A 13,593-nucleotide genomic window follows, 5' to 3' on the forward strand; every position below is an offset into this window, starting at 1 on the left:
GAGCTTGTGGGAAGGGCGGAAGGGTAAATTCCCTGATGAAAAATGCACTCCGCAAGGAGTTGAACAGCAACAGAGGAAATGCCAACCTTGTTAGAAGCACTTAAATATAAATCTACCTGCCCTGGTTTGCTTGACAACATTTAAGGCCTGAAAGACTGAGAACCAACCAGTCTTCCTTCCTTCCTTCCTTCCTTCCTTCCTTCCTTCCTTCCTTCCTTCCTTCCTTCCTTCCCTTTTCTTTCACTTTTTCCCTTCCTTCCTCCTTTCATTTTTTCCTTCCTTTATTTCCTTCCTTCCTTCCTTCCCTCCCTCCCTTTTCTTTCACTATCTTCCTTCCTTCCTTCCCCTCCAACTTTTTTCCTTCCTTCCTTCCCTTTTCTTTCACTTTTTCCCTTCTTTCCTTCTTTCATTTTTTCCTTCCTTTATTTCCTTCCTTCCCTCCCTCCTTTTCTTTCACTTTTCCCCTCCTTTTCTTTCACTATCTTCCTTCCTTCCTTCCCCTCCAACTCTTCCTTCCTTCCTTCCTTCCTTCCTTCCTTCCTTCCTTCCTCTTTTCCCTCCCTCTCTCCACCTATTTCAAATTGCAAAATCCACTCTACGCCTGCTACTACCCTTTGCAAACTCTCTCTTTTTAAAAGAAATACAGACATCAGCTCTAAAAACCCGCAGAGGGGTGCATGTGTGTGCGCGGAGGTCCGCAGAGATATTTTTTTGGCATCCTGGAGCAAACAGCTCCCGGTCACGGAGCAACACCTGGCTTGCCGTGTTGATGTTTTGCTGTAGAGGTGGATTGAAATCTCTTCTCCTCGCAAACGATTGGGGCAGAAATGAGGCTGGGGAAAGAAAGGCGCAGGCTGATGCATGCCTGCCTATGTTCTCCCACACACATGCAGGTACCTGTCCCAGCATGTGAGTTTCTGCAAGGGAGAAACCCAAGATTGGTGGCATTTGTATGCAAACAGCCAGCCTGTTTCAGGCCTGGCCCCCCCGTGTTAAATCAGTGTTAAATCCTACAGCTGTTGTGATTGTCCCTTTTAATCCCTAAATTAATTTCCTTACATCCAAAATGGTCCTTTTCATTGAATTTGGTCACTTTACTCACCGTTTCCTCGAGACAAATCTTTGCCTGTCTTCCCAGTTGGCTGCAACATGCCAGAACATCGTCTGAGTATAATTCCACGTAGAGATTTATATGGTGTCATTCGTGGTCTGTCTGACTCGCTTTTCGCTGAAGTTCAACAGCAAGTCTTACTCTCTCAACGTGACATATATACCTAATTATTCACAGCTAATTAATGATAATTTACCAAGCTCTAACCTCCATGAATTTTTAAAGCCCCTGCTTTATTTTTCCTGCATTTACGTTCTTTATTTTTTTCTCTTGTGTTCCCTCTTGCGCCGGCTTATCTCTTTCCTTCCAAGTGTTCAATTAAAAAGAATATATTAAAAAGAGAGAGAACGTCGAGGATGCCTGATGGGGGCAATTGAGAAAACCATCTCCGCGTTGCACTTTTGGCAAAACGTCGGCGTTAATTCCAGAATCTCCTGCTCCGAACTCTAGCACTGATTTTTATTTTTTAGCCCACTTCCAGGCTCTGGTTGGAAAACCCTCTTGCCTGGTGCGCTCTCCAGAGCTGCCAGGCGGGGGCACCCTGCTCAACCCCCAACCTGGGGAGATGGGAGGTGTAGTCCAGCACCTCCCCCAAGCTGGGGAACGCTGAGGGTGGGGGGCGCCCCTGCCGCTTGGCGTTTCCCCGCGTGGTCACATCCTCGACTTCGGAAGGGGCACCCAGAGGTCAGCTAGGCCGACCCGCTGGTCCGGGAAAGATGCCATTGAGGTGGGGGGGCGGACTTGTTTGGCAACTGCTGTGCAGGTCCGCGGAGGGGGGGACTGAGACTCCGGCGCTCGCCCGGGGCAAGGCGTCTCAAGCTCCGGGAGCCGCTTGGGGTCATCCAGCGGCTGTCCACTCTCTCCCTCGACGCCCGGCAGCCTCCGCCCTCTCTTCCAGGCCCAGCCAGGGGCGTGCACCTCCGCCCAGTACTTAAACGTCCGCTGGGGCTGCCTGCCCAACTCAGGAGAGAGAGTGAAGGCGGAGCGAGCAAGCCAGCCAGCGAGCAAGCAAACGAGCGAGCGAAATCGTGCGCGCCGTCGGAAAGGCGTCGTCGCCGAGGAGGAAAGAAGAAAGCGGGGGCCGGACGGGCCGGGGTTGCGGGCTGATGGATCTCCCGTTGTGGCCCCCCCTGCTCGGCCTCTGGTGCGCGCTGTGCCTGGCGTCCGGACAAAGGCACGCGGTCTTCTGGAACAGCACCAACCCCAAGTGAGTTCGCCTGCGAGGCGCTGGGAGAGGAGGGTGGGGGGCGGGCCAGCCTTCCAGCCCTCCAGCCCTCTGCCCAGCCGAGGGGTCCAGGGGATCCCCCAAGCCGCGGGTTTGGGGTCTGCTGAGCCGGGCTGGCGCGTTCTCCGCCGGGCGCCCTCCAGGCTGGCTCCGCGGATGGAGAGGCGCGCGCTGGCGGGGGAAGACCCTCCGGAGCCCTGCCCAGGAGCGGGAGCCGGGGGTCTCCGGTTTCAGCGGAGGCCCCTCTCTCGCTTGCCCCTGCTGGCTCTCAGAGCTCCCACCCCCAAAAGCAAGCTGGAGAGGGAGAAAGCGGCGGCCCCCGGCGAGAGAGGGGTTGGCATGAGTCGCAAACGCGTTGAGATCCCGGAGCGGAGTTTCAGAAGCGGCCAGCTGGGGACGGGGCGGGGGGGGGGCTTGCTCCAAAGCGAGAGCATTCCCCCTCCCCAATTGGACCCCCTTGTTTTCTGCAAGGGGAGGAGGAGGGAAGCCCCGCCCCCGGGGCCCTACTTTACCAGTTTCCCCCTCTGAACACCCAGCTTGGGTCCCCCAAGCCCGTCCGAGGCAGCCCTTTAAATCTAGCGTCAGCTCCGATGCCTGCTGCCCAGCCCTGGGGCGTGCCCTCTTCTTGCACCCTTGCGCGCCCCTTCCCCTCCCCAGCGATATCTCCCCACCACCCCTGCCTCTGGGTTCCCCCTCTGCGCGTTCTGGCCTAGTTCTTGGGTGCCGAGTTAGGCCCCCAAACCTTGATCGGCAGCTCAGCCACCTCCCTGGGCTGGAAAAGCAAACTTTTCCAGAGAAAAGGCCCAGAGAGCAGGTGGGGGGCGCCACAGCCTCCCTCCCCACCTTGGCAGGCGGGAAACCCGGCAGAGATGGTTGGAATTTGTAAACATCCACTGTGTAGGCCTTTCCTTGGCCCACAGCCTGCACCTGGGCAGAACGAGAAGGGTGTGAATCAGGAGGAGAAGGCGGCCCTGCTAGGAAGGCAGGGGCGGGCAGTGCCAGCTGCAGACAACCCTCCCTCCCCTCTGCCTTTGACCAACCTGAAAAATACCATTAGCTTTTGCTTTTTAAGCCTGGATGCACAGCCAAAACCCCTTTGTCACCAGTTTCACCCAGGGTGGCGTGTTTTGAACATGGACGCCAGTCCGGGGCGACTCTCTAGTGGCAAGGAGTTCCAACGGCTCTCCTCCTCTTGCAGAGGGTGCTCTACCTTTCTCTTACTGAGGGGAGGGAGGGAGAGTCCTGCCGCGTTGCTGACGTCTGCATTTCAGCAAGGAGGGGAAAAGGCTGGGGTTTCGGCTCCCGGATGACACATTTTGGGGCTTGGACGGGGTGTGGGGAAGAGATTCGGGTTTCGAATCCTTCAGCACAGACTTGAAGGCCGAAAGGGCACCAGGACCCCTCTTTCAGCTTCTCATTCCAAGATTTAATTCTTCGGATCGTTTAGGGGATGCGACTGGTTTGCAGGGGGGCGGGTAGAAGTGTGCCTCTGAGCATAGGGTGAGTTACAGTGGTTTCCAACTGGATTCTGGCCTCATGGGTCGCTCGTGAGTCCCGGCCGGAATCGGCAGGGTTAATCTCATCTGGACATTGTTTTGAAGAGCGTGCTTGCCTCTGCAGAGAAACCACCGGGCAGCTGTGTCCTGTTGTGGAAACCTCAAGGCTGAGTCCTCTCCAGGTGGTCTTCTCTCCCTCCCCCCTCCCCAGCGTGAGCCCCGTCCATCCTCCCGTTCTTTGCCAATCCTCCTATTCTCGTTTTTTTGCAACCAGTCAGAACGGACCTGATGCCTACCACATTTTGATTTGTTTTGGGTTTTTTCCCCATTTCTGGGGACGCTGCCTGCTGTTCTTCAGGCTGAGATTCTTAGCAGGCTGACATCTTCCAGACGTTGGGACTACCCATCCCCTGCTCCTTTGCCACAGGCCGTACGAGCAGAGGTTGAGGAGAGACAGGGGGGCGCATGGGTCGGACTAAGCAGGGAGACCCGGGCTCTAATCCCTCCTCAGCTACAGAAGCTGACTTGGGTGACTTGGAGCCAGCCTGCCTCTGTTGTGGGGCAAAAGTGACCGAGTGGACGCCCCACCCACTGCCTTGATCTCCTGAATCAGCTGGATCTTTGCTTTGAGGCTGGGTAACCCACAGAGAGGGAGGGTTGATCTCCTGGGCGCACGGGGCGGCTTCCCCGGAGGCCTTCTCTGCTCTGAGAAACAAGTGTTGGAGACGACGTGACTGCAGAGATGGAGCCTCCACCCTCAGGGGCACTCTCTCTCTCTGTCGGAGGTAGGAAAGGCAGAGGAGCCACCCAGGGCTGCTCAGAGACATGCTAGAAGCATGGCGCCTGGGGAGCGACATCGGATCTTCCTCCCAACCTTGTGGGGCCGAAAAGGAGCTGCACTCTGTACGTGTTCAGAGGTTCCCATGCACAGACGGAGGGAAAGAAAGAAAGGCGGAGATGTAGAGCAAAGAGGGTCTCCTGTGTTTTCAGAGGGAGGGCACCATCTGAGCATCCCCCACTTTAAAAAAAAAAAAAAAAAAAAGCTGGACCTTGGATCCGCATTGCAAAAAGCCAACCAGGTGGAAAATCTTGGCCAGGCCAGCTGCGCGGGGAAAGTTGGTGGGGAGGGAAGCCAAGGCTGGCCGGCCAAGTTCTCCTTTCCCAAGGCCAGCGCCCTGCTGGCCCTGGGCCTCTTCCTTCCCACCAGGGTTGGCCCGCGGCCAAGAGACGGCGCCAGGGTTATCCAGGCCAGGAAACCTCTCTGTTTTTGGAGACAAACATTTTGCTAAGTGTTTCCTTCTTTCTGAAAGGCAAGGGTTGTTTTGCCAAGGGCCCTGCCGATGACAACTTCTTGTCGAGGGAAAAGCAGAGGGGGGGAGCTGTATTTCTGGGTAGCCTCTGCCCAGCAGGAAAAGACCGAGGTGGTCGCCGTGGGCGACCTGAACTCGGCCCCAGGCGATGCCAAGCCAGATGTGGAGGCGCCTGGCGAGCAGTTCTCCGAGAGACTGTGTTTCTTTCCAGTGGTTTAATCGTAAGCCACCGCCACTGTGTCTCAGGGCAGCTCCCACGGCTTAGAGCCAGCCGGGGCAGTTGGCAAGGGAGGTGTTGCCCTCCCCACCCCCTTGCCCGCTCACCTCCTGTGGCTCCCCCTTTTCCTGAGCCTTTTCTCCCCTGCCCAAATTCGACCCAGGGGGTTGCATGCCGAGCCTCTTCATTCCCCAAACATGTTTCCAGATGTTTGGGGCAAAAGAGGCGGGGCGCATCTGGAGGGCACTGCGTGGTCTGTCTGGCACCGGTGATGACTTTTTCATCTTTGGTTCGGGCAGACCCTCCCTTCGATCCCAGCCCAAGCTCTAAAACTCGCTGGCCTCTTAAAAATGATCTCCCTCATCCCCAGCCAACCTAGCCAGATGTGTTGAAGGCGTTGCCCACCCTCCTGGATGCTCTTTGCAAATTGGGGTCAGATCCTGGGTGGTGTGGCCCCCCAGGGCGAGGAGGCAGGCTGGGTAGGGGGCCTCTGGCCACCTGTACTGCATCTTCCCCTCTGGAGGCAATGCTAAATAGTTTCATGCTCTGCCAAGAATCTACCCCCCTGGCGGGGCAGTCAAACCGGTTTGAGAGAGTGGTTCTCGCTTTCATGCGGGCTGCAGAGAGCAAGCTGAGCTGTCTGGGGAAGTGGATAAGCCGTTAATAACTGACTTCACCCTTGGAATGCCACTTTGCGCTGGTCCTCGGGAGGTGGGGACCCGCTCCCTTAAAAGAGGAAGATAATTTTCAGACAGTCATCCATCTTACGCGCCTGCCAGGTTGGAAAAACAACCCAGGAGTCCCCCCATCACAAGATTTATGTCCTGCCTGTTCTCTGGGAACGGCCAGGCACCAAAGGTATTCTGCGTTTGGTCCTTGCAGCTAACGATCCTGCGGAGTTTTCGTCTATTGCTCATGATGACCAATGTCCCGTCCGCCTGGCTGAGGAACAGCACATGCTGAACCGTGGCAAAAGAAAGTATATGAGGAATAATCAGTGGAAAAGGTGGGGGGACCATGAAAGTGCCCAGAATATGGAATCTGGCTGTGACCGAGAATCGAAAAAAAGAAATCTTGCAGAGTAAGACAGAATGTTGCTTACTGTTAACGAGTGCACTGGGATGTGTTTGTGGGTTTTTTAAAAACCGTGCAAGGTAGGGCATGTGGAGGGATAGCAGATGGTCCGTTCCTTCCTTGAAGGGGGGCCTTGAATGCAAATTATGTCACTTCTTGTGCCCCCCCCCCCCGTGTCACTGGTAAAAACCAGACCTTCAGTTCATCTGCAAGTTTACTCAGCAGGGAATCTCCTGTGTGCAATGGGAATTGCTCCCTAGGATGTTCCCCATTTATTTCTGAATTTTTTTCACTTGCTTGTCAGCTAAAAAAAAAATCTTGCAGAGTAGTTTACAAACATTTGGGGCAGGGAGGAGGGAATCTGAAACGCGAGCACTAAAGGAAAAGAGACGGGGAGGGAAGAGGAAAAATTAATCATGCGCAGCATGTATAATCAACTTCATGGGGTCGAGCGGGACGTACTCCTGGATAAAAATTGGGGCCTAAAGGTGCTTTTATATATCTGAGAAATTCCCCGGCCTTTGCCAAAATGCAAGACTGTGCATTGAAATAGATTTTAAGTAACCTCAGTGCCACAGCTAGTATTTGGAGCCCATCTTGGCTGGGGCTGATAGGAATTGTGGTTCGATAATATTTAGAGGGCCCCTCTCCCACCTTCCCTCGGGCTCTTTTGATATTGTGTAGTTACATCAGTAATTCTGGGACACGCTTGTGAAAAAACCCCAACAGCCCTAATTTAATTTTCATTTATTGGATTTGTAAAGCCATCCAATTCCAAACGACACAATTAAAAACAGATTAAAAAACAGCAATGAATAAAATACGGTAATACTACCAAATGTAGTTAAACCGCCAGCCAAGTTTCTATGGGATTGGCGATGCGCCTTGCAAATTTGCAAAATCTGGTGCATCGCCACTGGATGGGGAATCAAACTAAGATTTGAGAACAATCCAGACTAAGGAATTCCATACAATCCAACTCTTATATTGACTGATAGGCCTCCTCCATGTTATATAGCAGTGTTTCTCAACCTTGGCAATTTTAAGCTGTATGGACTTCAATTCCCAGAATTCCCCAGCCAGCCATGAGCTATTGATGGCCCTTAAGTCATTAAGATGCCCTTGGTCAACTGTGTAATAGAGGAGTTACAAATTCTTGGCAATTTCATGGGTGTTGAAATGCAAAGGGGGGGAGCACCAGAAAGGTCCTTAATTCCACTTACTCATTCATAAATTCATCTCGTAATATCATTAAAACACAACAAAATACGACTCAGCCAACAGTATTTGCTGATCTTAGCCAGAATACTAATAGAAACAGATTTTACATTTTGCTGGATTCACACACTGTCTTTAAGAACCCTTGTTTAATCTGGAGTTACTTTAGGTTGTCTTAGCTTGGCCTTAAAAGCTTTACTACTAGTGACTGACCGGTGCAAGGGAGACTGAAATCTACAACCAGGCTAACTTTACATTAAAAATGGTATGGATTTGCCAGCTTAGCAAGTCCAGCCAGAAAACCATTTTAAGGCAGTTACTAAAAGATGCCCATTCTCTTTCCTTACCTCCAATTTTAGATATTTGTATGTCATGTTTGTGCAATAACCAATCCAGAAACAGAATTCAAAAGCCATTTGGTTGAGCTGACCGTTCAGCGCAGGTTTCCAGGCTGACTCGGCATTTCAAGAGATCTTTGCCTTTCTGAATCAAGTGATCTTTTTTCCCCTGGATGGAATCGATTGCTGTGAATCAGACCCAGCGACCCAGCCTTGAGGTTCCAGGAAGCAGAGGGCCCAACGGGTCCCCAAAATGAGCCGTTCCTCCCTCGGGGTCTACCTTGCAGGGTTCTTAGTGAGGATTGTTGAGAAGATGCCGAACGAAGTTTTAAAAAGGGTTCTGGCGCTCTGCCTGTATTTTAAACGTTCTTCTTGTATCGCGCCCAGGTTTCAGCAGGAGGATTTCACCGTGGAGGTGCGTCTCAACGAGTACTTGGACATTATCTGTCCACATTACGAGGATCACAGCGTCCCCGCTCATTCTATGGAACGGTACACTTTGTATCTGGTGGAGCAAGAGGAATATGAAATATGCAAACCAGGTTCTAAGGAACAGATCCGCTGGCAGTGCAATCGGCCGGACGCTCTACACGGTCCCGAACGCCTCTCCGAGAAATTCCAGCGTTTCACGCCATTCACCCTCGGCAAGGAATTTCAGGAGGGCCACGAGTATTATTATATCTGTAAGTGTCCTTCCGGATGAACTCTCGTTCTGCGTTTGCGATTTCTCACGAGCAATCCCACCTCTTTTCGAGGTGCGGTCCGTGGAGAGCCGCGTTCATCTCTGGCAGCGGAAAATATCACCCTTTCCAATATTCCTTTTTTAAAAAATCTGTTTATTTCCCTGGTGGTGGTGGTGGGGGGCAGACTCCAAGAGGGATCCAGGAAATGTAGTCTAATCCTATAAACTGCCCAGAGTCACTTGTGTGAGATGGGGAAGCCGTTTATATCGTATAAATAAAAACACAAATAAAACCATTTTAATCCACGTCGTCCCTGTGTGTTCGGGACAATAGCTTTGTGACTCTGCAGTTTGGGTCCAAAGCTACGGCCGTTTAAAAATATCAGGGGAAATGGCTGCAAAGTCTGGGAGGGGGAGTCCATACAGCTTAAAGTTGCCAAGGTTGAAAAACACTGATATTGGTGGCCCTTAAGATGGCCTTGGTCAACCTGCATAATGGAGGAGTCACAAATTCTTCTCAGTTTCGTGGGTGTTAAAATGCAAAGTGGGGGAGCACCAGAAAGGTCATTAATTCCCCTTATGTATTCATAATTTCATCTCGTAATATCATTAAAGTAGAACGAAATACGACTCAGCCAACCGTGTTTGCTGATCTTAGCCAGAATACTAATAGAAACAGGTTTTACATTTTGCTGGATTCACACGGCTGTCTTTAAGATCCCTTGCCTAATCTGGAGTTACTTTAGATTGTCTTAGCTTGGCCTCAAAAGCTTTTCTACTAGTGGCTGACCGGTGCAAGGGAGACTTAAAACATCAAGGAAAACATCTGGAAATTTGTCCTGAATGCCCAAGGCCTGTTTATCCTTATTCCTCCCAAGCTGCTTCTCTGGTTCTAACCAGCTCTTTCTGTGTGTTTTTTTTTTTTTGCACCTCTCTCTTTGTTAGCAAAACCAATCCACCGGCATGGAGCTTTCTGCCTCAAACTGAAGGTGAAGGTGGTTGGGAAAAAAAGTAAGTATTCTGCTATTTAAGTCTCCCATCTTCTTTGTCTCCAAGTTTGTAGGAAGTGTGGAGCAGAGTAGCCAAGTTATGCCTGCACCGTTTCATTATTCGGATTTACCTCCCACCTTCTCTTCTGGAGCTCAGGGTGGTGCAAACTGGTAGCCCTCGTTTAGCTACCAGTTCGCCATTACGATGGTGATGAAAAAGTAACTTTACGGCCAGTCCTCACATTTATGGCCTCCACAGCTCTGTAAAGCAAAGGAAAGCAGAAGGATGGTTGTAAAATTGGGGTGTTTCACTTGGTGACTGCTTCACTTAATGACCAAGTTGCCAGTCCCAGTTGTGGTTGCTAAATGAGGACTATCTGTATATTCCTGGGCTGAAAGAGGGACTGGCCCATCGTCACCCTGTGATCTTCTGTGGCTTAAAGGGGGGGGGTCTCCCCAGGCCAGCCCAACACCCTCACTGCCACTCAAAGCTGATTCAGTTCTTATAACTTGGAAGACTGATCCGTATAATACAATATGGATGTTTTGCTGACCCAACCCACAGGGAACCAAGATTGCCATTGTGCGGCATAATCTGACTGTGCTAAGCTTGCATTTAAAATTGCAAACTAATTTGTGCATTGCATGCTCCCCCCCAAGTCGCCGTTTGACACGCTCTCAGGCCCTGTCGGGTCCATATCTCGGTCCAAACGGTCCCGATGTTCGCCTGAGCTGCTAAGATGCCCCTTTCCAACCCCAAGATTTTGGAAATGTATGGCTGGGTTGGATAAGGGGTGCCCCCCGATCTCTGGGGATGACAGCGTTCAAAATCTCAAGCCAGTGGGACCTTAGCCCAGGAGCCTGGGAAATGTAGTTCCTGCCTCTTGAAAGTCCCCAGGTTGGGGGAGGGGGTAACATTGGATGTGTTTGGAGGTACAGCTGCCCTGCACTGGAGGATGGGGACTGTAGTACGATGCATCTCCGGACAGGGAGAAGAAGGCTGTCAGATTGAAGCTGGGAGGGGGGTCTCAGCTTTCAGCGCATCCTGAGTTTTGGGGTGTCTGAACTTAACGGTGCCTCTTTCTTTGCCTTGTAGCTCAGACACCCCCTGGCCATGGCCCCACGCAGAATGGGCCCATTCAATCAGGTAGGTCCAGGCACAGGAGTCTGGGAAATCGGGTGGCTGGGGGTGCCCTCGTCCAGTGGAGAGAGGAAATGGAAATCCGTTGGGTGCCTACGAGAAACGGGTCCGCGGCCCCCTCCTGAGCATGATGAGATAAAAGTTCCCCCCTTATCTCTCCCCTTGCTTGCTTCCGCAGACGATCCGGGCGCCCCGATGCTGCGGAGCGTGGGGCAGAACTCGGCCCCCCGGCTTTGCAGCCCGTTTCCCTTCATCAGCCTCTTGCTGCTGGTCTTCATGCCCCGGGGGCCCTGAAAGGAATCCCGGGCCCGGACTGAACCCCCGGGATTGGGCCAGGCAGGGCGGCCGTAGGCGAGGTGCACGAGGCGAGTCTCCCGGGCACCGTGGATCTTCAGTATTATCGGGCTCAACCCCGGGCACCGCTGGCGTGCGAGGAAGCCAGTGTACGTTGGTGCCATGAGAAGAACGCTCCCGGCGGGCCAATCGACTCTTTTGTTCTAGAGAGAGATCTTGTTGGACTCCCCAACGTGGAGAAGCAAAAGCGGTGGGCAGAAGCCTCACCAGTTTGGGCACCATGTGTCCTGCAGGTCGGAGACACCGAGCGTTCCTGCCCCGGGCGGGCCGCGTTGGATGGACTTTTTCCAAGGAAGGTCGACGCAGACTAATTCCAGGGCCACCCACTCCCCCTGGACTGAAGGGGGCATGTGAATAATTTATCGGACCTAAATCAGGCAGGACCTGGATTTGGGGAGGACCCCCCGCCCTGTGACTTTCCGTCTTCCCTTCGTCGGACTTTCGTCCTTGCCATCTGGAGGGGAAGGGCTTGTCCCAAGAACGTGGATCCGAAAGCTCTGATCGATCGTATTTATTGGGAGGACAGGTGAAGGTTACACATCACCAGCGTTCCAGGAAGGACCCCAATGTCCAACGAGGCATTTATACATACCGCAAATTTAGGGCAGCAAAACGCTGGTTCGTTGGCTTCTGGGTTTTTGATCCCAAGGGGGTGGAAACTTGCCTTTTGTTATTTTTTTATAGAGGAGGTTCGGTCAGGATCTCTTCGTTATCTGGGTAACGGCGGGGGTTGTCACGGCAGGAGAAATCTCACACCCTTCACCTCTCCGCTGAAGTATGAGGGACAATCTGTGAAAAACGGGGCTGTCCTCAAAAGGGCCATGTAGCAGCATCTGGTTTCCAGCAGTGCTCAGCTGTTAAAGCCGTAAATCAGGAATGTTGTTGACTCTTGTGCCACCCTGGCACTGTCTGTTCACGTGGGATCCCTTGAGCTGTGGGTAAACACAGGTTGTCCTCATTTAGCGACCACCGTAGGAGCTGGTGACCTGGTTAAGCGAAGCAATCGGCGAAACTCGCTTCAACTTTCCTTTGCTTTATGGACCTGCGGAGGTCGTCAACGCGAGGACCGGCCACAGAGTTACTTTTTCATCACTGCCGTAACTGCGAATGGTCACAGAACGAGGCGGTCGCTAAATGAGGACAACTTGTATTGGCAACTCTGTATTCCGCTTCTGATTCCAGTCCTAGCCTTTCCCGAGCGATCAGTCCATCGCTGTGATTTGTGGATCGGTTCTTCCAAATCCCTGGCTGCTTAAATTGATCAGGGAGGCGGCTTCAGTTGTAGAGGGCGATGAGAAAGGGATGGGCCACTCAGAAAGGGGTGAAATACTGGAGGGGAATGGGGAAATTTATTTTCTGTCGTGCTTTTTACTGTGGGATTTTTTTTAATTAAAAAAAGAATAAATAACACCAAAGAAACTGGCTGTGGCGTGCAGTTAAACTGGGCATCAAGGGAATCAAGGGGGCGGAGCCTGGGATGTCAGAGGGAGGAGCCTAGGGCATGGGGCGGAGCATCGCGGCAGAAGCAAAAAATCACTTTTCTTCTAGAAAGGTTCTGTAGATGGAATCGGAGGAGTGCTAAGACAAAAATCAGTGCAAGCTGCTCCGCTTCGATTCTGTCCCCAGTTCTTTTTTATTTCTCGCCCGAGAGGGCCCAGGTGGAACCTCAAGGCAAAACCTTGAAGCCTGATACTACTATGGTCGGGTAAAATGTGTGATGCGGTTCCTTTGCAGATATTTTGGGAGCCAGCTGGTCTGACGCAGGATCCAAATCCGCAGTCCGCCAAGCCTGTTCGGTGCTCCTTTGATGCGTTTTTAACAACTCTTTAAAGTGCCTTTTCACCTGGTTTCCTCTCTTATCAGCCAAAGCGCAGTTCCTATTTTTACAAAGGGGAACATAAAGTGACAGGCCGTGTCGGAAAATAAAAGCAGGCGTAAACCGGTTTGCAAGTGGTGAAGCCTAAATCCACCACTGGGGAATTGTAGAGCTCTAGAGGCCCCGCGCACAGCCATAATTGTCAGCAATCCCCAACAAGCTTCTAGTCCTCAAGAACTGTGCAGATAACTTGCCAGGGCATCTCTCCACTTCTCAGGCCAAAGTTCCGGGAGAAGGCTGCTTCATGGGGTGGCATCCAGCTTTATTTTATTTTTAAACATTGCCTTTTTTGTTCCAGTCCTCGGCCCTCGAACAAGAGAAATGCCTGCTCTTTGGCCTCCTGAGGCAAAATCTGGATTTGTTCAGTTACAGAACAGTTTTAATCTTGTGTCTGCTGAACCCCAGGCAAATAATCTTTGGCTTGCTTAAGAGCAAGTGACATTGTTTGGGGGGGGGGATACAGGTAGTCCCTGCTTAACAACCATTCATTTAGTGATGGTTCGGACTTACGGCAGTGCTGGAAAATATGACTTACGACCGGTCCTCACACTTACAACCGTTA

The 13,593-nt window shown here is 52.1% G+C and overlaps 1 protein-coding gene across 1 annotated transcript; it reads left to right on the forward strand.

Moving 5' to 3' along the window:
• The first annotated feature begins 2,147 nt into the window (after window positions 1-2,147).
• Window positions 2,148-12,507, forward strand: EFNA1 (ephrin A1). The gene is made up of 5 exons (XM_063316856.1): window positions 2,148-2,318; window positions 8,377-8,672; window positions 9,617-9,682; window positions 10,757-10,807; window positions 10,980-12,507. The coding sequence occupies exons 1-5, from the start codon at window positions 2,218-2,220 to the stop codon at window positions 11,093-11,095; spliced, it is 630 nt and encodes a 209-aa protein (XP_063172926.1). The 5' UTR covers window positions 2,148-2,217; the 3' UTR covers window positions 11,096-12,507.
• Window positions 12,508-13,593: the final 1,086 nt, after the last annotated feature.

This window comes from Candoia aspera, chromosome 17 (assembly GCF_035149785.1).
Source record: "Candoia aspera isolate rCanAsp1 chromosome 17, rCanAsp1.hap2, whole genome shotgun sequence".
NCBI lineage: Eukaryota > Metazoa > Chordata > Lepidosauria > Squamata > Boidae > Candoia > Candoia aspera.